This window comes from Sceloporus occidentalis, unplaced genomic scaffold, assembly GCF_023333645.1.
Source record: "Sceloporus occidentalis isolate IW3139 unplaced genomic scaffold, rSceOcc1.0.p SCAF_38, whole genome shotgun sequence".
Lineage (NCBI taxonomy): Eukaryota > Metazoa > Chordata > Lepidosauria > Squamata > Phrynosomatidae > Sceloporus > Sceloporus occidentalis.
In genome coordinates, this window is record NW_028317018.1 from 5,820,824 (window position 1) to 5,846,679 (window position 25,856).

The 25,856-nt window shown below is 38.4% G+C and overlaps 1 protein-coding gene across 1 annotated transcript in view; it reads right to left on the reverse strand.

Annotated features, from left to right (window-relative positions):
• LOC149290669 (trinucleotide repeat-containing gene 18 protein-like) overlaps positions 1–25,856 on the reverse strand; it is a 68,702-nt gene that overhangs the window by 16,850 nt on the left and 25,996 nt on the right. Inside the window, exons 7-22 of the mRNA XM_089488455.1 lie at positions 25,081–25,227; positions 24,337–24,506; positions 21,794–22,184; positions 20,581–21,432; positions 19,669–19,847; positions 18,811–18,944; positions 14,683–14,811; positions 13,843–14,005; positions 13,108–13,189; positions 12,311–12,484; positions 8,556–8,756; positions 7,125–7,528; positions 6,431–6,571; positions 1,649–1,790; positions 1,435–1,552; positions 1,262–1,337 (exon numbers count right to left, since the gene is read on the reverse strand). Coding sequence (XP_089344581.1) covers positions 1,262–1,337; positions 1,435–1,552; positions 1,649–1,790; positions 6,431–6,571; positions 7,125–7,528; positions 8,556–8,756; positions 12,311–12,484; positions 13,108–13,189; positions 13,843–14,005; positions 14,683–14,811; positions 18,811–18,944; positions 19,669–19,847; positions 20,581–21,432; positions 21,794–22,184; positions 24,337–24,506; positions 25,081–25,227 — 3,503 coding nt within the window. The remainder of the gene's footprint in view (positions 1–1,261; positions 1,338–1,434; positions 1,553–1,648; positions 1,791–6,430; positions 6,572–7,124; positions 7,529–8,555; positions 8,757–12,310; positions 12,485–13,107; positions 13,190–13,842; positions 14,006–14,682; positions 14,812–18,810; positions 18,945–19,668; positions 19,848–20,580; positions 21,433–21,793; positions 22,185–24,336; positions 24,507–25,080; positions 25,228–25,856) is intronic.

Sequence of the window (25,856 nt, forward strand, 5' to 3'; positions counted from 1 at the left end):
GTTTTTTTGGCTAGACTGTATATTACACACGGTGTACAGTTGTCTTCCGGATGTGCTTTGGGATGAACGTTGCCTGCTCTCCCCAGTACATTAGAATTGCCATAAAAAAAACAGCTCAGTGTGATGTTTGAGCAGAGAAAGTCACCCAAGACTGTCTACAACAGCAACATCCAACTTGAATAACCTGCTTTAAAATCTTTACATAGTAAGTAAATATTTCAAACCCCTATGGATGGTTTCAGGGTCATTGATGGTCTCAGAAGTTTTTAATAATCCAATATTAATGTATTCTTGTTCTATTCATGCACAGTGAAGGATCAAATAACCTAGCATCGGCCACATCGCTTTCCTATACTGCAGCATGCCTATTCATGAACCAGACAAGTTTAATAATATTAGAACATACTGAGAAGTGTCAACAGTAAAGACAATGTTTAAGTGGCTATCGCACAAACAAAATGTTTAACAATCAATGGGGGATAAAACAAGACAAAGTGACATGCTTACTTGTAAATTGTACTTCTTGACAACTAAACATTTGTCATCAAATGTTTGCACTGTATTAAAATGTATAGTTTCAAAAGGGTACTTCCAAAAAAGGACAAATTGCAGCATATTTATGCTTTTTGTCACAGTGTGGCATATTTAGACTGTCAATAGGCTAACCAGTAACGTGTGCTAACTAGGTTTCTGCTATGTGAAGCAGAAGAGGAGAAAAAGATAGTTTTACATGGGTGGCCCTAAGGTCCTGTTTTGCAGTGTGATTTATCTGCAGAAAATCCATTGTTCACTACAGTTCAGTATTACTTTTCCAACACAAGTCTAAGCCAATGTCAAAAGCGAATACATGAATAAAGACGCTATTTGCTATTTTTTACACTAAACATATCCCGTGTAAGGGGCGTTTGACGCCACTAGCGGCATAAATATTACATTAATATTTTGCATGCAGTGTCATGTGTGACACAATTAAGTGTTGTGTTCTGATCTCCAAGAGACTTCCAGGTAATTAGAACTAGTTTCTCCATTAGCTGAGGATCCTGGGCAGATAAGTACTATTTACTGAGTCTTACATGAGTTTTTGTGACAAACATTACTTATATAAAAATGTGGTGAGAGTTCCCCTTTGATACAAAGCATTAAACACAATATGCCACATAATAACATTACACCAGAAATTCCAGATTAAGCTGCAAACCCACCTTATAAAATATACCTCAATATTACTCATCCTACACATAGTTCTAACTGTATAACTTACAGCTTCTTGAAGGAGCTGCTCCTGACAGTAGATATGCGGGCGGTTTCCTCTTTCACCCTCTATAACCACGCGATATCTGTGGAGAAAAGATAGAGTTTTAAAAATAAATGGAATTGAATGGCCATTCTATAATTTTACAATGTCCATTTTACATAGGTTGGCTGATTACTTACATGTCTGGAGAGTGGACAGTCTGTACATGGCCAGCATAAAGGAGTTTATCATCCATGGGAATGAGAACACGCAACCCATCCTTTAGGTCATCTTTATCAATGATACAGGAGTGTGGTGCTAAAAAGAAAATAAAATGTAGATGTCAAACATGTCCCAGTCTTTACCAATGAAGTCATTACCAATTTAACTGGTATTCCTCAAAATAAAGCTCACCAGGTGTGATTGGGCGCTCAGGATGCAAACCATGGGTTACATTCTCATCTTCAGAGAAGCTGCTATCCTGACTGGGCTCAAAGTCCTCCTCAGCAGCCATGCTTTCCATCAGCTTGCTTACTGCACCACCCTTTCCACGATTCTAAAAATAATATAACAATAAGCAAGGTCTTAATAAGCATCAAACACTCATACACATCAGCTGATTGGTTTAGTCATAATATATATCTGTATTGTTAAATAAAAGCATGCCAAAACATTCTCAGGCTGCAACACCTGTTTTGGTGATCCTGAGGTACCAATGATCTACATGAGAGTTAATGGAAGAACACATTATTAGTATGGAGAGTCCGGGGATTTCCTTGAGGTTATAGTCAGCCATGCATTCTGCCTATGGAACTATTGCTAAATTTTATGTGTAGCACCCATAACGTAAATTTTACCATGACTGTGATAATGAAATAATCCATTCACACAAGCGTAATGAAGGATTACTTGGCTACTTTGGTCAAAGTCTGCATTTTCATAAAGCCAAAATGTAACTTTAGAATGGACATTTTTCTTTTTAAGTGTTTGACATCGATTTCTCAATGTCAAAGTACCTTACAGTCATGTATCATTCAACTTTGAGCAACCAGTGGATTTCATTTGGAAAACTTCATCCAAGCATAACTGAAGAGTCCTACCAAAAGGGAAGAACTCACTGCTGTACCTACAGGGTCTACAGCTGCAAATGGGCCAGAGAAGGTTTTTTGATGGTCCACAACAGTTTGATTTGCACACAGAATGTTCTCCCCAATAACCAGGGTTAGAAAATGAGAGCACATATATCCTGGATGTTTATTTATGTATGTGCACTATATGACCTAAAGTATACAGGAACCTGATCACACTTATATGAGATCACATTCCAAAATCATGGGCATTAATACCCATGATTTTGGAGTCTCTATGGGAATTTTGCCCATTCAGCCAAAAGAGAATTTGTGCGGTCAAGCATTGATGTTGGATGAGATGGCCTGGATCACAATCAGTGTTCCAATTCATCCCAAAGGTGTTAAGGTCAGTGCTTTGTGCAGGCCCCTCAAAGTCTCGGCTCACCAAACACATCTTTATAGACCTTACTTTGTGCACAGGGGCAAGGCCATGCTGGAACAGGAAAGGGTGTTCCCCAAAGGAATGCCACAAAGTTGCAAGCATACAGTTGTCTAAAATGCCTTTGTATGCTGTAGCATTAAGTACTACCCTTGAACTAGCCCAACCCCCGAAAAACACCCCCAGACCATTATCCCTCCTCCATCAAACTTTACAGTAGGCTTTATGTTTATGGTAGGAAGCGTTTCCCTAGGCACCCGCAAAACCCAGATTTTTCCATCAGACTTCCACATAGTGAAGTGTGATTTATCACTACAGAGAACACGTTTCACTAGACACACCCAAGTGTAAACTTTTTGGAAGACATTTGTCCAGTTACATCTGGCATAAAGATATCAGGATTCCACAATAAGATCATCATACCAACAGTCAGACTGAGGTACTAGTGTTATGCTCTATGGCTGCTTTTTCTGCTTCAGCACCTGGGTGACTTGCCAATTGATGGAACCATGAATTTATCTACCAGAAAAGCCTGAAAGACTGTCATCAGTTTGTGACCGATTGAGATGCTGTGGAAACACCTAAACTCACTAATTAGAAGGGTGTCCATATACGTTTGGTCATACAGTTTTGTTTTTATTTATTTCTCTCTCTGCGTTACATTGGAGAATGCATGGGCTACTGGGACTAGAAAGTCTTACGGTTCAACCTGGTGAATTTGGGCTGGTTGGTGCATGGCTCGGGACCTAGATCCCGTTTCAGCAGCTGTAGTTGAGGTGGTCACATTTTTGTCTTTGTTATTTGAACATCAATGTTTATTGCTTGACAATTTCCGCTTCTCATTTGGGATTTTGGGGGGTTCCGTAGGGTCAACATCCCCTGGTTTGTCATCTGATGAAAGGTGTTAGGTTGTCTCATCCACCTAGGGCTAAATATCAATATAGGTGGGACGTTAATTTGGTTTTGAATCTGTTTGAATCGTGGCCTGTTAATGAGGAGTTACACCTTCATCAATTATCTTCAAATGGGTTACATCATTCTGTTTGATTTCATGCAAGCGTGTGGCAGAGGTTAGAGCTTTAGATTCGGATGCTTGAATTTTTTCTCCGGAGGGCGTTCTATTCAACATTTCCCGTTGTTAGGGACTTCGATTAAGTCGTTTTTTTTTATCTGGCGTTTCCTGACAACCCTAAATTATGTCCAGTACTCGGTCTTCGGGAGTAAGAGCATAGGGTATCTTCTTTTCACCCTAGTGACATGTCCCAATTATTATCATCATTACGGGCTCCGTTTCGTCAAGTTTCTTCGGCCCGTTGGGTGAAGACTGTTGTCATCTGCTGAAGTGGACATGGAAGTTTTTGCCGCTCACTCTGTCAGCGGAACTTCGGCTTCCAAGGTCTTCACGTTAGGAGGGGTCGGTCACAGGAGTCTACATTCCATACCTTTTACTTTAAACTGATTTCACATGTTTCAGTTATTGTGCAGTTTTAAACTTGCACAGTAGGAGCCTCGGTCTCTTGTACTATTTCAGGACGAGAAGTCATGATTTTATTAAAGACACGGAGGTGAGTATTGCCCCCCCCCCACACACACACACTTTCTTGGATACTTCCATTAGGTGATTTTAGTGTATCTATTTCATTTTTGCAGACTCCGTTCGGTATGGTGCAAATGTTTGTGATTTAATAATTTTTATATGTTTTTTCCTTTTCTAGGAAATGTAATACCATATTTTCTCTTATTTCCAGCTTGAAACCCTTTGGAGTTTTATGATATTCGCCTACTTCTACAGTTTGATTTCTGGAGATTTTTTTCTGGCTGTCAGAAGATGTTATTGTGTCAAAGAAAGGATTTGTTTGGTTTTGGGTTTATATATGGTCTGATGGGGCGGAGTTGGGACAGTCTATGGGCATCTCTGCTATGTTATGTTTTTCCCGTCATGAAATAGTGAAACCATGCAATTATCTAGATTGTGGAGCAAGATTTTTTCATTTTTTCCCCTACAGCTATACAACTATAGGCACACCCAAGCCCCAAAATAGCTTCCTCTTTTTTACGTTATGAAAACAACTAGATTCCCATCTGCAAGTGAATTTGTCACTATTCTGCAATACATTTTTGAAAAACTAAAAATATGTTTTATGATTATTAAACAGTCCATCTATACCATCTATACATGGATTGTATATGCTTTCACCATTTTCTATGCAACAGCCTACTACTGATCCAATTTTCTCTTCCTCTTTTTTGTGTATTACGTAATTCCAATGTTATTCTCAAAGAGATATTGATGCTCCTTAAATTTTATATTGTGACATGTTTTTCATTGAATATTTTTTTGACCATCTATTTAACTTACTTGCTATGCATGTACTAACAAAAAATAACTGATTAAGAATAAATAATAATAAGAATAAACAACTCAGTATCATGCCTCTTATTTAACAAAAAGTATGAAATGACTGCATACGATCTCTAGATTTGCAGATACAATTAACTGAAACAATGGGAAACAGTGCTACACCTATATTACAAAATAGAATAATACTCTATTGCTTTTGAAAAGCACAAAGTAAAACAATGTGGTGGATCGATGAGAGGTAGATAATATCTAAACAGTCGAAAGGCAGAAAGGGGTTAAAATATACTTTGAAGGAAGAGAAACTACTTGCAAGATGTCAAAATCTAAAATAGGGGCAGGGAAAATTATATGCAATATAAGGTGTCTATGATTACACAGAATACCTTTCCAGAAATTTAGGCAGCCGTGGGATGGGAATAAGGCTGTCCTCCTAATAAGGCCAGTAACAATAAGTTTCATGGCCTCATTATAGGTAGGAAATGGTGACTAGATGGATACAACGGATCTTCACATCTGCTGTAAAATGTCTGTTTTTATAATGTCCATTAAGTTTGAGTAGCTGTTTTACTATTTAATGTTCTATGGTAATACACCTTTATATAACCAAATAGCTTAAGTAACATCCATCAAATTCAACCTGTTGAAAAACAAGACAATAGCCTTCAAGCTCACTGATCAGTTGAAATAAAGATAAAATAGGAAATTGTGTGGCTGATCACGCACAACCTTTATAACAACGGAAACATGTTTCATTTTAACCCCTTGACTGCTAACGACGGCATGGTGCAAATATTTGGAATCTGCTGGGTGTGCTGAAAAACACAATATATGGTTTGTATAGTTTATTCCCAAGAAATTTACTTCTAAATGCATTTAAACGTGAGATGCACCAAAATGCCGAAAACCAGCTTAGCAGCCAAGGGGTTAAACAACCTGCATCCTTTATTTCAATCTGTATTGTATCGATGGAAAGCCTACAGCATGAAATTCATATACACCATTAAACTGAAAAAGTTTATCATAAACCATTTCCCCTAATTTATCACTGCTTATCAGCTGTGTACTTATGTTGGGCACTGCTCTAGCTCCATGGCAGCTGCGTGCCGAGATGTCATATTCTGACACTCTGCCTATTAAGGTACAGCATTCAATCGAGGCTGTACTGATCAGACATGGTCATCTATAAATAAAATGTAATGCCCTCTATTTTGTAATCGAGCCAGTTGGTGAAAATCAGAGATGTCCCTTGTAACGGACTCACTGAGCATCAGTTCCCTGGGAAGCATCCACTGACATTATCTAGGTAGCCTATTTACAATCCTCACCTCCTTCTTTATGTCCTTCGATTTCAACCTCAATTTACTCTTTCGACCGCAATTTACAGAGGTTGTGACAAAGAACTGTTCTTCAGGAGCAGAGCTGCTGCTGCTGCTGCCAGTGAAAGGAAACGTCTCCTTATTTTTCTTCTAAAGAAACAAAAGTATAGTAAATAAAATGCAATTCAATAGTTCCGGAAACATCAAAAATATTGTAACCCACAGCAGAGGACATTGATTACCACAGTGTGCACTGACACTTGTCACTCTTTTGCCAGAAGCCTAACATGTTTCATTTTATAATTTACATTGATAATGCCAGGGCACAAAATTTTTCAGATACTTCAAAATGCAAAGGCAAGGTTAGGATGTATTAAACTGAATGTACTCCAACACCTTTAAAGCTCACAATAAAGTGTTCCGGGTATTTTACGATACCTTTTTGTATTTGATTTGCATGCAATAAAAAGTAAGATGGACTCCATATGCATTAAAAATGATATGACATTGTTAGCATCGATAGGCTTTGTATTTCATCTCTTAAGCAAAGGCTGTTTCACCAAACTCGTGATTTATAAGAGGTGTTTTTATGTAAATCCCTTCAGTCTCATACAAAGCCTCTAGCTGCATGCACTACAGATGCATCCATTTTAAGTTTTAGAGAAAGGTGACTACCTAATGTCACTTAAAGACATGCACACACCTTGCAATAGTATTCTTTTCGTTCTTTGCCTTTCTTTGGGTTCACCATTGAAAGCTTGCTGCTGCGAACAGGTTTAGAAGCAGTATGTGAATTGGCGGTTGTCACTGGCAAGAGAGTTGCAGTACTGGTCGCATCATGAAGGAAGATCCTCTCACTTCGACGCCTACTCCACAGGTCATCGTCACTAACTTCTGATCCAAATTCATGGCTGATGTCCTTAGGAGATTTTAGTTTATTTAACTTCTGTGGCTTGTCAAAGAGCTTCACCTTCTCAGTACTGCAGTCTTCCATCATACCCAATGTTGCCCTCACAGATTCTGTTACGATTGTAGGGGTCATGCTTGGTGAAACGTTCTTCAGTATCTTTGCCTCATTTTCTGAATCTGTGTATTCAAACTCTGAACCTGTGGATAGGATGCGCAAAACAACAACAGCAACAATGAATACACAACTGGAGCCCATTTTATTGTTATACTGAATGTTCGAGAACACCATAAGTGCAATATCCCTTATGAATTTTAACTGTCAGCATTAACACATTAATTTAGCAGAAACATTCTGCCAGCAGATGCTAGGGTGAGTAGCAAAAAACATCTCTGGCACAAAAGAGCATTGAATGCTCTCCATACATATTGCCTCAGTCGTTTGTTTAGTACTGTCACTTAAAAGGGGCCGTGCAGTACTAGACATGAGAGGCAGTAATAGTTAGGCAACATCAGCTTATATCCACACTCTCATTACTTGACAGATGTTTGTATGGAGCTCAGTTACTGATACATCACTTTATACAAGTTATACAATAGATACACTTTATCAGGACGGAGTGTAAGATACAAAATATAGATCAGTATATGGGTTAGGATGCAGGAGATTATTAATTTATACTTTGCGCACATATGTGTGGGTGTGGGGCTAGGGAAGCCAAATAGTGGTGTGTGCTGTGTACCATGTGAATAAGCAACCTCCTGCGCTCCAAGAAAGAAGAAATAGAGGGAAATGAGAGAGGAGAGAGACAAAAGCAAGAAAGGAGAAAGATGGGACAAGAGAGGAGAGAGCAGGGGAAAAAAAACAGAAAGAGGAGGTACAGAAGAAATGGAGTGATGAGAAATGACAAGACGAATGACAAGAAAAAGTAGGGGGAGAGAGAAGAAAGAGGAAAAAATATATTGCATATATATATATATGCAAGTAGTTGGGTCTTTATAATGCTTTGGTTGATTCACAGGCACTATGTCCTGTTCACAAATTACATGTAAGCAATGTGATCAATTTTAAATTCACTGTGGTTGTTGGGACTCAGCATCATATTGGTATTTACCTAATAAACCTACTTCATGGATAAAATAAAATTAGTTAAAATTTAGTGTTGCACATAAAACTCAAAGAGCTTACACAAAAACAAGACACAATCATATTTGTGTACCGACTCACCAGTCAGACTTTTTCTCTCCTCCTTGTCAGCCTTTTCTTTTGCTTCCATCTCAATGACCAACCGAGGTGAAGAGGTGACGGGGCTAGGCAGAACACTTGCAGCAAACCGAGCAAGAAGGCCCAGGCCACTTTCCTCCATGTAGTGAGGGGTCAAATGATCTAAACTGTAATCAAAATCTTCCTCCTCCACAGAGCTATAATCTAACAAACGAAGAGAGAGTTAATCACTAATCACAAAATACCAAATGTTTAGTAAGAACAACAATCACCAATCTAAATTATTACAATGTTTGAGAACAAATGTCACTGGCAAGTATGCTTACGGGTATGAATAAGTTGCAGATACAATAAACAAGGTGAGACATTTCCATAGACCAAGGGTTCTCCCTCAGCCAGTATTTCACCGTAGGGTGAATAAAGGATTAAAGTGGGGCCAATATTAAGTAAACACTAGCAAAATAATGTGTATACAATAATACATACACATAACAAGAAAAGATGGCACCCTTACATGGATATTATCTAAATATCCATGTAGTAGTAGTAGTAGTAATAATAATAATAATAAAATGTTAAAGTTGGCTGCACACTAAGACTGGGAAAAGTGGCACATGACCCACCAGTTTAATACTTTTCTAGTTCAGTATTTCGGGGGTGAAGATTTTTATCTATTATCTGCCCAATTGAACGCAAAAGACTTACCATTACTCTAAAAGGAAGCGTACATCACAATGAAACATTAAGCAGATGTGAACAGAGGATACTGACATTGTCATGGTATTTTGGCTCGTACTATACATCCATTTAACAAACTGTATTTCAGGCGTTCCTACTGTTTCTCTAATGGAATACTCTAATCCCATCTAAAATCTTTACATTAACCAACAAAGAACTATTGTTAACCTTTCAACAGTAACGTAAGATATTTAGCAATGTTTGCACTTATCTATCCTGAAAATATTTAGTATTATTCCTGCGCAATACAAAACCATTATGTACTATTCTTCAGCTTCGGTTGAAGGGAACAAGTTTGACAATTTCCCCACAAGCATAATGAGATTTAAAACAGGTAGGCTTTGGGGATTATTCACTGAACTTTCAACATAATGATTTCTACACGCATCAAGAAGGGCTACTCTCCCGCAAGAAGAGTGTGGGTGGGCACTGTATAATGCAGTAAAATCAGTGAGATTTAATGAAAATCACCCTAATTTTTTGAAATTGATATTAAATAGAGCTACCACTGCCCTACTTACAGGAGGATCTTGGGAGTACTGTCCCATCAAAATGCATCATGAAATTAGTAAACTGAAAATACAACTTTTCTACAAACTCATCTGCAAAGCAACTACTACTAGGTGAATAAGCAAAGTATTTTTGATAGGCAAACGTTTTGAAAATGGTGCAAGAACAGATTTTTTCACATGCTCTGTTGATTAGTTTGAAGTTGCTTCTTGGTTTAAGGTCCAAGTTAGGACCATAGTATGTTAGACAATAAATAGAAATGTTACATGTTAAGCAGTGACAGAATTCCAGAAAGTTTTTTTTTAGTTTCTAAAAAAGACCGATGTGCAACAGGACAGGATGGATTTTGAAGCAGTCTAGGAAGGAACAAATACAGACAATGGACGGAATACAGACCCATTACAAACGGCAGGACATATTCTGTCACAATGCCAGGCAGGCAAGAGAGCATACAAAGCAGGCTAGGTGAAGGCAGACCATAGACAGCTACTGGGTCCTTACTCTCTGGCTTTCCTTTCCTTCATTATTTAAACAGAAAAAAAAAAAAAAAAAAAAAAAAAAAAAAAAAAAAAAAAAAAAAAAAAAATCGCCTCATGAGAGATTAGGCCTCAATCACAGGTTTTTGGTTTTTTTAAGAAAATTTGTGAATTTTATTCTGGTTTAGCAACAATGCAAAACAACCTTGCTTTTACATGCACAAGCTTCAGGTACAAAAATGAATTAAAGTCTACTGTGTACATATATTGCATTATATAAAAACACAGCACAAGACCCAAGAGATTTTATAACCGTTCAATTGACTACACTGGGGGAAAAAATGGCAAGTAAGATAAGTACTGTTTTTTGTTCACTTTTATGTCTGCTGTAAACAGAGGTACTTAATGCATTATGACTTCCTTTTGAAAATTCAAACGGCCCTACAAAGGGGAACATTTGAGCAACTTTATGGAACACAAGAGCCAGTATGGAGAATTTCATAAAGCTTTTGAACTTTATAAAATTACAAAGGGAAAGGATTTCGCCTACCTACATTAAAGTGTTCATGGTTCTGGTGGCTTGCAAACTGACCCACGCTGTGCGGTGTCTGCCCTACTCCAGCCAATCACTTTGCTTCCTTAGTGCAGTGCGAGAACAAATGCAAGAGACCGATACAGACATTCAAAGCATCATGGGGTAAGGGTCAAGGATGAAGGAATGCTCAAGCAGCTGCAAGGAAAAAGCAAGCATTCTAGAAAAGTTTGGTTAATTTCTGCAACTGGTGTTTTGGCTCATTTTTTGTTTAGTGTTAAGGAAAGTTTTTGCACCCAATATTATTCAAATATCCCTTATGCAAACTGTAGTTATTTACAATATTTTTGTAAATACCGGAACTGGATCAAAACTATAGAAGACTCTTGAGTTTATCAAGAAACTTTAAAATACTGAATTTGCACATCCGTACTTGGTATGGTAATTCATGTTAAGTCATTCTTTATAATAAATAAAAAAAAGTCAGTCATCTTTTTCTTGCTTTCATTAATAAAGATCAAAATCTTACAATAGCGAAAGCAAAGATCCTAAGTATGTTGCCACTATCTGTAAGACATACCCTAACATCTGTCAGTGTGGTTTAAGTTTTTTTCTGTAACCTCTTTAAATTTACAGTCGTTTTACTATATTTTTAGATTATATAAATGTTTACATGTTGCCTCTGTAATAGTTGGGTTTAAGGACTGATTTCCCCAGGTTGTCTATCATGGGGAAATACATTTACATAAAGCCCCCCCCCCCAAAAAAAAAATCAAAGTGATTTTTAAGATATGTATGAGTAATTTAGACCCAACTTTGGAGGAAAAACTCTAGTACATGTCATATATATCGTATGTGTATAATACAAATGCCATTCTTCCCTTAACAGACCATGGCTATTTTTGTGATGTTTAAATGTATCTAAAAAAAGATTAACAATTAGTCACAACTGTTAGTGAGGAGGGATATTTGAATAATAGTGACTGCGTGATTATATCAGCAAAACAGAAGCCATTGATGTGATGTGAGGGATGGAGAAAAGCAGAATGAATTAAAGCCATTCTTAGATTACCTATTAGAATGCACCGCAAGAGACACAAAAGCACACTGGTTTAGTTTAAAAATGAATTTGAAATGTTTAATAAAACTTGGTAATACAAACATCAAATCACACCCCACATAAAATCTCAATAAAAAAAATCTTGTGAAAATATAAAAAGTCATGATGGAAAAAACAGACAGGAGGCTAAATACAGCTCAAAAAGAGCCAATATTCAAAACAAAAAACTTTACAGATATAAAATTTTTTTTTTCAATATAGCAGACAATGCTGCAAAATGCAAAGATGGTCCATCTGTGACCATCATCAGATCCCACCACACCCAATTATAACACTTTTTTGTGAATCTAGTAACCTTGGTCAAGCGAGTCCTCCGTTGAATCACTGAAGAATGATGCAGCCTCTCCATTTGGCAGCAATGAACAAAAGGGTTTATTTCTACCGACTTCTTGCTTAGACTTGACAGTCCCACAACTGGACGTTGCACTTCCTGGAGAAAGAAGACATTCTGGAGTTTTTCGGATCTTCCTAGACAACAAGTTGTACATAGGATGCATTGATCTGGAGCTGGAGGGCCAATCTGTTCTAGGATACTGCTCATCTTCTGTGTCTGTATCTGAAATCAAATAAAGTTTTCAAATAATGTGAGTCAACAAAAATATCAATGTTTTGAACTGAGTGGTAAATATCAAACTTCTCTGCTCAAAGAATGAAGATTCTGCCTGTTCTAGTATGAATAAGAACACAAGGTGGAATTAACATTGCATTGCACAAATGTTTAAACCGTGACATCATAAAAAATGTGCAGACTGAATTTTATTTAACATTTTCTTTTTCGTTTTTGGAAGCGTCTGAAGCTGTAGAAAACCACCCAGTACCTAGTAACTGCTGAAACCAAAATTGCTAGATCATATTCTTGATGGTTATTAGAAAAATCTATGCTTTAAGTTATCCTAAGCGAGATGAAGATCAGAAAACCCGACCATTACTCACTATATGAGCAGCTGCTCACTTCTGACAGTGTGGACGTGTGAGTTTTCAAAAGCTTTGACATCACATCCATCTTCTTTAATTTTGTAGTCATTTTGTTTTTGCCTTGTTTTGGGATTATAAAGGGAAAGTGCAAAGTGTGTATCTGTTTGGATTCTGTGACTGATGCAGTCTTTTTTCCTTCACATCTCTGCTTCCCAGCACTGTTCTCTGAAAGCTTAAACTGAGTCTTTAGGTTGTCCTGTTTACCGAGATACAAGGCTTTGTCCAGCTTGGTTGCCAACAGATCCTGGTCATTTGACTTCCTTTTCTTTCTGCACCTGCTTTGTACCTAATGTGAAAAAATAATCCAATAATTTGTTATTTCTATGGATGTCAACAACATTTCTATTGCTTCTCAAGGACAAAAACATTAACGAGAAGTGTTCTCAGAAACTGGGTGCACTGATGACAAATATACTCAAATACAAAGGTGTTTTTACATATTGTGATAAATGTTATCAGTATTCAATTAAAAGGTGCTATTCAACTTAAATACAGCATCACTGTACATTACACTACTGAATGTCCTTCCTACACATAACAGTGTCATCATGAAAAATGTTCTACTATCCCTTGCAAATCTAAGTGGAACACCTTTAAAAGTGGCATATGCAGAGGTATATATTGGGACCCAATATATAATGCGATCTCTTGTCCAACATTTCAAGTCCACTCCTGAATTATTTAGCCAAATTATTACATTGTAACTTTTTTTACCTTCCCAGTGAGTAGGTGAGCATTCATGTAAACCTTCCTGCAACAAACTGAAGTGAACACATGCAGTGCAATGTATGTGGTTACTTACCAGCATAATGATAGCTTTTGCCCCATAAGCAGAAAATGTGACATAGTAGTAGTAGTAACTTTTTTGTGCAGTTTTCTGCAATTTATCCAGTATTTGTTAACAGAGTTTGTCACATTCAGTTTTTACCGTTTACTAACCTCGTACTTTGAACCTGAAGATCTGTCCATTTCCACCCAACGTTGCATTCTGCTTTTCAGTTTTTCACTTACATTTTCCATCTCATCCTCTTCTAGAACATTCATCAGTCTATTTCTTAAAAATTCCCCTGTCTCCGAATCTTCAGAAAACAGAAGACACTTGCTGTAAGAAAACACAATTGAAGTATGAATAAGAGAAATAGGAAAAAAATACAAATGCTGGGAGCTCAAATAAAATACGTCCTTGTAATAAGTAACGCCGGGATATAAATTATAGCGGTTACGGAGAAGTTTGATATTATTTGTTTCCAAAATGAAATCATATCCAATTCTTCTGATACCTGTCAGAATGACCATCAATACCATGTTCCAGAGCAGTCATGACACTTGATAAAGCAATACTAAGTTTCAAAACATCCAACCATTCAGCTGAATAACACCTTAAAAAATTCTTCAAATAGTTAGAAAACTGTCATCATATGTCCAAGGCATGTAAGTGCTTCTTTAACGATGGCTACATGGCTGAGACTCCATATTTACCATCTTGCTAGGTTTGTTGAGTTATCCGACACTTTGCAATTATTAACCTTGGGAGTAAAGCACTATAGGATACAAGGCGTCACTCAGCAAAACTGTTATATTAAAAAAAGCATGACAATAGACATAACCATTGTAATGCCAAGTTCTTTGGAATCACAATAAAGAGTGCAAAACCAACAGGAATTACGCAGTTGTAGGTTTAGACTGGTTAAAAGCCCTAGTCTTCCAGCGGCCAAAAGAAGGAAAAAAAATCACTAGTACTGGTTAGACGATTAGGCTCCTATCACACTGCTGCCTTACTTTCTGCTCTTGTTGGCATTCTTCTCTCTCTCCAGCAGGGGAGATAGAACACTTGTTCCATGATTCCTCTTCCTGGGCCTCCCAGGGCCTCTTCTTCCCAAGCTCCTACTCTTCTCCTCACGCGTCTCCCTAAAAATAACTTACTGTTACCAAAAACCTAGGGCCAGTTGAAAAAGAAAATGCCAGGATAATTTCATGTAAACTTGCCTCTGCTCCATAAGTTCACTGTAGGCAAAATGTTATTCTGAAACAAAACCACACAAAAATACAACCTCGTTTACCTCTCCAGATGAAAGAAGAAAAAAAAATTATCGCCAAACATGATGGCAGAATTTACTGCACACCAGATTGCAGGGAGAGTCTCCTACAGTCAGTAAAAGTCAGCATCGCTAGTTTGCTGACAGATCATTAAGTGTAATGGCACTCTGTACAAGCACCGGTTACACTTAAGGTTTTTGAATAACCTGCTTTCTGATCACTGTGCGATCTGCAGGAAGGAAAAAGAGTGAAAAAATTAAGCAGAAATATTTTCAAATTGTAGTACAAACGCAGAACAAAAAACGTCACTGCCAAACCAAGGGTATTTAACAAAAAAAAAAAAGAATAGTATAGTGTACAAGGGACTGGTTTGGCCCTCAGATACCTATGCATGTGTGATAGTCTACCTGGTGAATGTTGCTAAACGTTTTGCAGATGACACATATCCTGTGAAGAAAACTAAAAAAATAAATACAAATTTTCTTCAATTTTTGTCTGTTTTTTGTGTAAGTCCTAATACAGAGTGTATAAAACTAAAAATTCCTAATAAGTACCGCTGAGAAACAGTTGACAAAATAAAGCATAAATTGAGAAAACAGGAAATTAGGGTTAAAGAAAGACATAGTAAAAACAAAGGTTGCTCTGGTCCTGCACATTTAAAATAGCCAGGGCAGGATTAACAAATGGGCCAAAAGCTTCAGACCCACTTCACTTTTCCTACAGCAGGCTGGAGAAGACTGCACTGTAAAGGGTGTCTGGAAAGGGATAAGATGTAATGGAAGGGTTTAATTTATGGAATGAAGGTGGAAGGGTGTATAGATACAGAAGTGATAGGGGAGGAAGAAAGAGGAAGGTACAGGGTAACAGTATTTTAGGCTGAAAACACACAGGTCCGTTAAGCTCAGCCCTGGTGTTGGTCCAGAAGAAGGCAAAAACCCCCATAATTTGCACCTCAAACAAAGGAAAAGGTTGAGGGGTGTAAACGAATTGATGGGGATATATGACTAATAAAGGATAATATGTATTGACAAATAAGCGCAAGAAATAGGGTTGGAGAGGAAGATTAGAAATGATGAATATTCAAACCCATGGAAGGGAGAAAATTCCCTTTGGTGTAGAATATGTGAAAAGCAAAATAGGTTCAAAATAACGAATGTAGTGGAAGAAAAAGGAATAAAGCAAAAAAAAAAAAAAAAAAAAAAAAAAGATGGATGAAAAGTCACAAGGGCAAGAAAGAAGGGACAGAGGAAGAGTAGGGGTAAGGAGGAATATATGGGAGAAGGAATTCATGGGGTAGTTGAATAATGAATAGTTATGTGTACAGGTTGGCAAATGTTCAGCTTAGTAGAAAGCCAACTCACATGGCCCAGGAAACCAGCTGCCCAAAACACGTTTGGCACACAGACTTCCCAAACAAGCTCACCGATCACTACTGTCCAAACACACACACACTCCAAAATGGTGTGGAAAGTGCACAGAAGGATCACACATTGTTACTATGAATGAACAGGGCTGGATTAACATAGGGACAGATGGAGCCGAAGATCAAGGCCCATGTTTAGGCCTACCAAAATTGTCAGCTCCTCAGCCATGAATCCAGCACTGCCTGGTCCTTAAGGTGTTAAGCCTCCAATAAGGATTACAACTCATTCTGCAGGTTCTATGAAAAAAGTCACACAAGACCAGCGTAATGTTACTTCAGCACAACTATTTTTTTTTTTTAATATAAACAATGAAGTAAGCTGTCAAAGTCCTTAGGTGCTACAAATAAGCACAGATTAAAGAAAAAAAACATCAGATAGACATCACTGCACACCCAGGATAGGTAAATGAATAATACCAAAGAATTACTGAACATGAAATAGTATTTAGAGACAAACACAAAGTAAAGCTTGAAGGGAAACACATTTATTAAGTGGTGTTTGTGCTCAGCTGTAATTTTCTTCTACCCAATTTAGAGTACACACAAATTTTATATATTTTTTCAGGACAATTTTGATCATATCATAATGTATTATAAAAATAAATAAAATATGGTGAAAAATTACTTCCACAAAAGCTAAAGAAAAAACAATGCTAAATAGAATCTAAAGATTTGTCCTGAGTGGAAAAAAATTTCAATCTATGTGTTTTTTGGAAGTTATAGGGCAAGTTCAAGTAGCGTTTGCTATACTAAAAGAAATCTGAGCATCCTTCACCTTGTCCTATTTGGGACACATTTAAAGCAGACAAATTCAATTAACTTAAACAAACCATATATTTTTATAAATTAGGTACCCTGGGGTATTTCAAATGGTGGTATTTTTGGTATTTTGACACTTTCCATGTATTAATTCTACCAGCCTTTGACATAGTTTGCAGTAGTAATTTTTCTTGCTCCCCCCCCCCCCACTTACTTCAGGTATGAATTTACAGCTTGTGGTTTTATTATCACTGCCAAACACCACCCCAATATGTGTTTAGCAAAATCCTGAGTACAGTGGTACACCAATGCATAGGTTTGTTGGGTTGTTTGTGGGCTAAAAGGCCACATTTGGGACATGAGCAATTCAGTATTTTTTAATTGAAATTAGTCATCCTCCTTCCCATGTCCTAGTCGGGACATCTTTGAAAAGAAAAGGTGGTTGAATTTTAAATTTAATTGGTCAGGTTCAAACGTAGATACTCAAGGGTATTTCAACACTTTCCATGCACTAATTTACTACAAAGTATTTACTAATACTACTACAAAGTTTGACAAAGGCTGGTGGTAGAATTAGTGCATGGAATGGTCTGGAGTGTCTAGTTTGATGGGGGTAAATTGAAGTGGTCAGCTTCAAAGATGTTCCAAATAGGACATGTGTACAGGATGACCAGGTGTCAAAATTCCAAATTGAAATAGCACCCAAATGACCTGTGCATGAGTGGTATCACTGTACTGAGAAATATTGAAGTGTTTGGCAGTGGCATATACCAGGAGCCATAAAGTCATACCCGAAGTACAAGTGCGGGTACCCCCCCCCCCCAAAAAACTACCACAAACTTAAAATGGTTAAAATAACACCATTTGAAATTATCTGGGATGTCTTGTTTTCAAAAATATAGGTTACATTGGGGGCATATTGAATTGGCCAGCTTTAAAAATGTCCCAAATAGGACATGGGGGGCATAATAGACAACATGTCAAAATTCCACCTGGAATGTGCAACTGAAATTTAATTTTACAAAAATAATAATATTTTATATAAATCATTCAAATACAAATGTTATAATTTATTAAAAAATGACACGAAAAATAAACCTCTAAAAAAAATGCAGACAGCAAAAAAGTTCTGCTATGCAAGATCACTGACTATACAGTGATCAATTGCAAGGAAGAGGTTAAAAACACCTTTGCCAATAAATATATGCCATTAGATCATTGGATGTTCCTTATTGGATGTTGCCAATGCGGCAACACGTGAAGCTCTTGTCTGGAAAAATGCAATGCTGAGCAAAGGAAGTGATGACTGAGCGCTTCCTAAACACTCTTTCCAGCGGCAGGGCATCGCCACATTGTAAGACATTGTGTCTTTCAACAACAGATTAAACAGTGACCCTACATATTTTTTGTTGCTGAATGGCTCCGATGTAAATGCTACCTAAACAGTAGCCTGAAGGCTGTATGTGGAACTGCAAGTAAAACTGGTAGTGGCTCAAAAGCTTAAAGGAGTAGCCCAAAGGGCACCTACCTCCCTGGTCCTCATGCCAGCACTCCCCAGGGCTAATGGAAGCATTTTAGGAAATATGTCTTTAACAGAGTGTAGAAATATAAAAAATAAATGTTTGGAAATTGCCTTTTTTCAATGTCTCCAAGACTCAAACACAGAATATGAAAACAGGTTAACTTACACAGATTCTCTTCTCTGCAACTTGACCAGTTCCCTCTGCTTTTCTTTGTACAGTCTCTGCAGCTCTGTCAGTCTCAACCTATAGTCAAGTTCCATAGAATCCATGTGATCAAGTGAGGACTTTACAGAAAACAGCTGCATGCAAAACAAGAGATAAATATTAAAAACAGAGAAAAGAAAAACAAAATTATTTATTCCACTTACAAGTAAGTAGTGACAGATTTCTATGCAAACAGATTTCAGTTCTACATCAAAGAGAGAGAACTGTAAGACATACAAGCTATTTTAAATTTAGTAAACCAAATCAAAATGGTTTTGAGGTGGCAGTGCAATGAATCCTTAGTGACAGCTTTTGATGCTATCAAACATACAGAATCACACCATTGTACACAGCATAATAAACGCTTCTCAAGATATACATGTGGGTTGGCATTTCATAATGTTTAGCTAATTAGAAGATTGTATGATGTTGGTGAACTTGGTTATACTTTGTGCTTTAGTATTCATGTCTTTGGCCTCATGCTCTCTTCTAATTTATCTAACCATTTTTGTGTTTCTCTAGAAAGGCAAGTTCTTACTACTAATTAATCAAGTGTTTTCTGCATTTCCAGACATTGTCCAGCGTGCAGAATTCCAAGATGGCCACATTCATCAGGTGCATTAATAAAACTGGAGCTAAATAGTTTTTCCTTTTAATACAAATCTGCATGGATTATAACTAAATGTTAATGTATTGCCAGTTTACATATAATGTATTTCCCATGCCATAGTCATAATGGTCACATACTTTTATCATTCAACATTATTCTGAGCCCATTTTGTTCAGAAGCTATATTCTTAAGACAACAGTCTTACTTACCCTCTCCTCTTTTTTGTGCCTCCAGCTGTATTTCTTCTTGGGATTCAGTTCTCGAGACAACTTAATAGATTCTGCTTTCAAAGAGTCCAGGGTGGGGGGTGAAAGCTCTTCCATCAACATTTGTGTGCTGGCAGCGAGCAAGCTCTCCAAAGAAACTCGAGCTTGGGAAGCTTTTAGGTCTGGTAACACAAAAGAAACGCCATAAAACACCAAAGCAGACTTCTACAGAGTACATGCATCTAACTACACAATTTCATTTATAATTCTCCTTCTCCATGAATATGTATTAAAAGCACACTATACATTGATGTATTACTACAGTTTGCATTAAAAACACACACACTACCTAATCTACTAAAACTTGCTTTCATTTTCACTGAAACAAGAATATTTAAAAAATATATATATATTTGTATTACCCTGATTTCCACCAGCAAAAAAAACCCAGACATTAGCCATTTGTAATTACACAGGGTAACAATGTACATAGCACACAGCATAAAGTGTCTGGGGTTTGCTGGTCTAGAGAAAATAAAACTGTTGTCACCTCCTTTTAAATTGTCTATCAAACTGTCCACACATCTTATATTTTAGCTCTGAATAAAACCTAATTCACATCTTTGTGCTGTAAAGAGTAAATACCTGCTGGCTGGCACACACATTATATATATAATATATAAAAACATACACTTAAAATTACTGGTAAATGAAAATGGGCCCAGGCAGAGGCCAGTAAATCTCATGATGAAGACATGTTGATGATGTTGTCGGGCACAGGCTAACTAAGCGTTTGCCCAGTGTGCATGATGGCCAGCCCAGGCCTAATATGCATCTATAGTATGATCATGTGTCTATAGTTATGCATTTACTGAACAAAACAAGCATTTTGAATAGAAAGTTTAATATACATACTTTCCATTTCTTGATTTATTTTCTCAAGTTCAATTTCTGCCATTTCACTCAGAAGTGTTATGCCTTCTAAGAGAGCAGGATCCAGAGACCGGTCAGAATTCAAGATGACACTGTCCCTAGGTAAATAGGCATATGACTCTGGCATTTCAGTTGCAGCCACTAGAGCATTCATACCAGCCAGTGGATCTTCTTGTTTAATGTCAATGCATGGTATGTTAGATTGCTGGTGGGATACATCAGCACCTCCACTACATACAATTTCAGACACATGTTTCATGTCCTCCAGTTGCTGGTTTTCTTCTTTGCATTCATTCAGCTCTCCTGAATCACTTATGCGTTGAGAAAGTTTGTTTTGAGGTGTGAAGACTGGATTCACCAGGTCATTATCACTGTCATCGAAGGTGTTGCTGAAGTCTGCTTGAGTTGGGTTGGTCTCTTTAACAGGATAAGGATGTATATCTTGAAGAGAGGATTCTTGGCATATATCTAAATCTCTACTAGTCTCACTTTGGTGTACAACAATTTGATGTTCCATGTGTTCTTTTTGAAATTCCTCTTTATGGTCATTTGTGTTCTGCTCAGATGCAGCATCCAGGATATTATCCTCAGTCTTTACTATAACTCCCAGAGTCTCTGCACTAGTATCTGTTACATCAGGTTCATAATCTGGAATAACCAGGTGCGTAGGTTTTAACTCCAGAGAGGTTTCCATAGGATTAGAACTTCTGGTTGGAACTGGAACATCTGGAGCATAACAAACTGCATCAGAAGCAGCAGATGGTTGGACCAAGTAAGTGTAGTGCTGTCTGAACGGATGGGAAATAGATTGGAATGGGTAACCTGAGGAGGCATCTGAGAGAAAAGAAGGAAGAAAAAAAAAAACAAAAAACAATGTTATTTGATTATTCTTTGTTACATACATCACATAGTGTGCTCGCATCACCTTCTATGAGTGCTACGTAATCACTACAAGAAAAAAACCAAAAAAAAACAAGAGGTGGGTTTGGTTGCCCACTTATCAACCCTAGGAAATATCCAGCCACAAATGACCTGGTAAACATAGAAACCCACAAACACAATAACTTTAACCTATCCAGTCTTGGATCATCAACGTGTATCCTCAAAAGGGATTTTATAGGAGATTTTATTAAACAAAACAACAAATAGATGCCCCTAAAACTGCATATGTAAGACTTATTATTTCTTGACAAACCTTGGAATGTGGAGGTGTCCTTTTTAATATCAATGTCCTCATTTCTGCTGTCCTCAGAAGGCCTCTCTAGGGTAGATATAGCAGCAGTGGTAGGTGCAGAAGTAGCAGCAGGTGGGCTGGGAGAGCGAGAATTTGTAGAATATACAAAGGATTCCTTTGGTGCTGCATCTTCCCGTTTATGGACAACCTCTGTTTTGAGCATGGGAACTATGGAGTGTTCGGGGGGAAAGGCAGTAGGGCTGTGCATTTCGCTAAGGGACACAGAAACAGGAGGCGAAAGTACCCTCTGCATAAGCTCTTTTGAAGAAGTCCCCTGTTTATTGGACTCTGTGTTCTGCTTTGCTACTTTGTCCTGCACCTCTGTCTGTTGCTCACTCACTTTCATTTTTTCCTGGGAAAAGATGAAGAAACAATGATCATCTTAGTATCTTTGAGGCCGTGTTGCACGAACCTGTAGTATATAAGGAAAACCAAGCCCCTATAAATTCTGCATTACATTCAGAGTTTAACTAAAACAGGTGTTAATGTAAAGCTGTGTATGAGAGTGAGGGGTATCAAAGTCCTTGGGGCTGATTATAGCTTAGAAAATGCCACATTAACCAGAGGTAAAATGCCACATTTAAGAAGATTTAACCCACTAGTGATGAAATGTGTGCTGGGTCAAAGCTTCAATGTTCTTGAGTAGATCATTGAAAGATTCACCACAGCAACATCAATGCTCCAAAAAATATGTACTGTTTGGATTAATTAAAACCCATGACATGTCTACACGATCACCGGTTAATTTATGAATTCAGGGAACACTCAAGTGCTTGTTAGCAGTGAGATTTGCTTCCTACTACCGTGTTTCCCCGAAAGTAAGACAGCGTCTTACTTTCTTTTTATCCCTAAAAGCCCCACTATGTCTTACTTTCGGGGTATGTCTTATATTGGGAAAAAATTTTCGAATTTAATGCTTTCCTACCTTTCCTTTCTTCTTTCAGCTTCTTTTCCTCCTCTTCGCCAGTTCTTGTCTCCTTCCGGGTCAGAGGGCACGGACAGCGGTGGGCGCGGCTTCAGTGTTGTGCGCCGGGATCTGACAAGAAACCCCGGCGCACAACAGCTGTTGCCGCGCAGATCACAAGGGAGCGGTATCGGAGGTCATTAACAGACCTCCGGCTCCCTTGAGTGATTTTAAGCCGGGTTGAACCCGGCTTAAAATCACTCAAGGGAGCCGGAGGTCTGTTAAAGACCTCCGATACCGCTCCCTTGCGAGCCTGCTCCTCCAGCGGCGGACATTACTGTCCGTCTCTGGAGGGGTGCCGGGTGCCGCAGGTTGGCACCCCCTGGAGTGTGGCGCCCTGTGCGGTCGCACACCCCAAAGGTCGGCCCTGCTCTAAGGGGCCGGCCTTAGGGGTCTGCGGCCGCACAGGGTTTAAATAAAAACATCGGGGTTTTTTTTCAACTTTATTTAACATCCTCCATGTTAAATAAAGTTAAAAAAACTTTATTTAACATCCTCCATGTTAAATAAAGTTTTTTTTAACTTTATTTAACATGGAGGATGTTAAATAAAGTTAAAAAAAAACCCCCGATGTTTTAATTTAAATCCTGTGCGGCCGCAGACACGTAAGGCCGGCCTTGGTGGGGACTTCCCGGCCCCTTAGAGTGGCGGACCCGGTCGCAGGTGCGGCGGGCCTAAGGGGCAGGCGCCCCTTATGCCCTGCGTTAATGCGGCCGTAGGCCGTAGGCAAATCCCCCGTGTTTCCCCGAAAGTAAGACATATGTCTTACTTTCGGGGTACGGCTTATATTAGCTGACCCCTCTGAAACTCCCGATACGTCTTACTATCGGGGGTGTCTTACTATCGGGGAAACACGGTAGCATCACTTGAACATTGTTTAAAAGATGGTGTCGTTTTATATTTGTGACACCAACATGGGTTTCAACAGATGGTCTTTACTATGTGCAATCATACTGACATGTGGTAGTACACAGTTAACAATAACATTTCTCTCGTCAAATAAATGTCTAAAGGGGAATAGCTCTGATAATAGCAATGAGCTCAGGTGTGGTTTGTTAAAATATCCAATGACTGTTCACAAAGGGGAAACCACGTTGGAACAATAAGAAACAAAATACTATTCTTTGGTATTGCATTTTACAGGAGTCACAGGGCTTCTTATTTAATTAATGGAAATAAAATGAAACAAAAGAAACTGTTCACTCTATAGAAAGGGATGCATGGGCCATTTAATGAGCAGCTGCTGGTCAGATTTTTCTTGCTGTCTCCAGCTTTCATGCCAACAACCCAGTTGGTTTGCACTTGCAGAGATTAATGAATGAAACCAACACCAGTGCTGGGTGATGTGAAATAAATATATTATATATATATTCTGGAAAGCAGTAGGACACATCACCTCTAGTTGCTTGCTCCTCTGATGTTCCAGAGCATCCAGCTGCGTACTCCTCTGCAATTCTAGTGCTTCTAGCTGCACGGTTCTTTGCAATTCTAGAGCATCTATCTGTACACTTCTCTGCAGTTCTATAGCATCAAGCTGTACATTCCTTTGCATCTCCATTGCATGTGCTGCCTGCTGCTGAAGCATGAACAGCTCATGCTGCCGTAGAAGCTGCTGCTGGGACAAAAGCTGGAGGTGATGTGCATGCTGAAGAGAAGCGCGTGTCGGAGAGTACATGGCTGGCCAAAGAGCGGGCATCCTGTCCAGTATCTCTGTGAAGAGGAAGCATGGGAGCAGAGTTTACAGAAGGTTTTACCATTATACACACACCACACGGTGTATCAAGGATACACTTTTCGTAAAAATGCGGGCAGGAGTTTTTCATAAATGTACTAGAATAGATTAAAATTATAAAAATAGGTACATAGAGAATTGTGATTGTATGTTATTAAGAGGAGATATAAGCAAGAACATTTAACTTGGATGCTATGGTACTTGTAACAATTTAACCACCTCCGCACCAGAATTGCGATTTTCACATAATCCCAAACGTTTTTGTTTTGCCTTAACAATGCAGAATTTTAACCCCTTAATGACAAAGCTCGTACATGTACGGGCTCAAAATGCATTGTTTTCAATGGGTTTAGTGACTGCCCATTGTCCTTAAGGGGTTAACCAATGCTACAAACATATGTACATATTCAAGTACACATAAGAATTAGAGTTCAAAGCAAAACAAGAAATGACAAATGGCATTGTGGGAAGGAAATGTGATGACCCTGCATATCTGGAATCAGCTTGACAATTTTTACCTAACAGCAAAAATACAGACATCCTTATACATACCAAGATGTGACAGCTGTTCAGTTGGGATCACCACAATCTGGCCAGTCTGAGGGTCTCTGGCAAAATGATACGCAGTAGGCAAGGAGGCAGCCATCCCAGGAGGGAAGCCTGGGGTTATTCCTTGATGAATAGATGGGTGGCCCAAACCTGGAAAGACAAAAAAAAATTAAATCAGGTAGTAACAGTGTGATCATCTACACGCATGTCCTATATATCCTGGAAACTAAGCGGATACTGTCAGGGACTTGTGCAATTTTGCTTGCAGTTCTTCATCATCACATTTTTCTGTGGGGTAGTTTAAAAAAAAACAAAAAAAAAACAATGAGGATCCTAATGAGATGCCAGTAGGGCTGAAACAACTAATCGATAAAATCGATAATGAAAATCGTTGTCAACGATTTTCATTATCGATTAGTCGAATCGATTTTTATCGATTATAAAAAGGTTTTTTTTCAGAGCAAATGCTCTGAAAAACTCCTCTACTTATATAATCCGACCTCAAACAGAGATCGAATTATAACACTAGAATCCAGATCCCCCGCAACGCTGCAGGGGACCTGGATTCCCCTCACTGTTAGCCGGCGGGTGTCAGTCTCCCCCTCCCATACACCTCTCTCCCGACTCCCTGGTGTTCTGTGAACCTCCATTGCTGACAGGCACTTTCACTGCAGCTTCATAGAAGCCTCAGCGTAAGTGAATGGTAGTAACGGAGGCTGTCTGTGCGATGCAGACCCCCACCAGCTGACAGAGAGGATGATCCTCTGCAGGAGACCTCG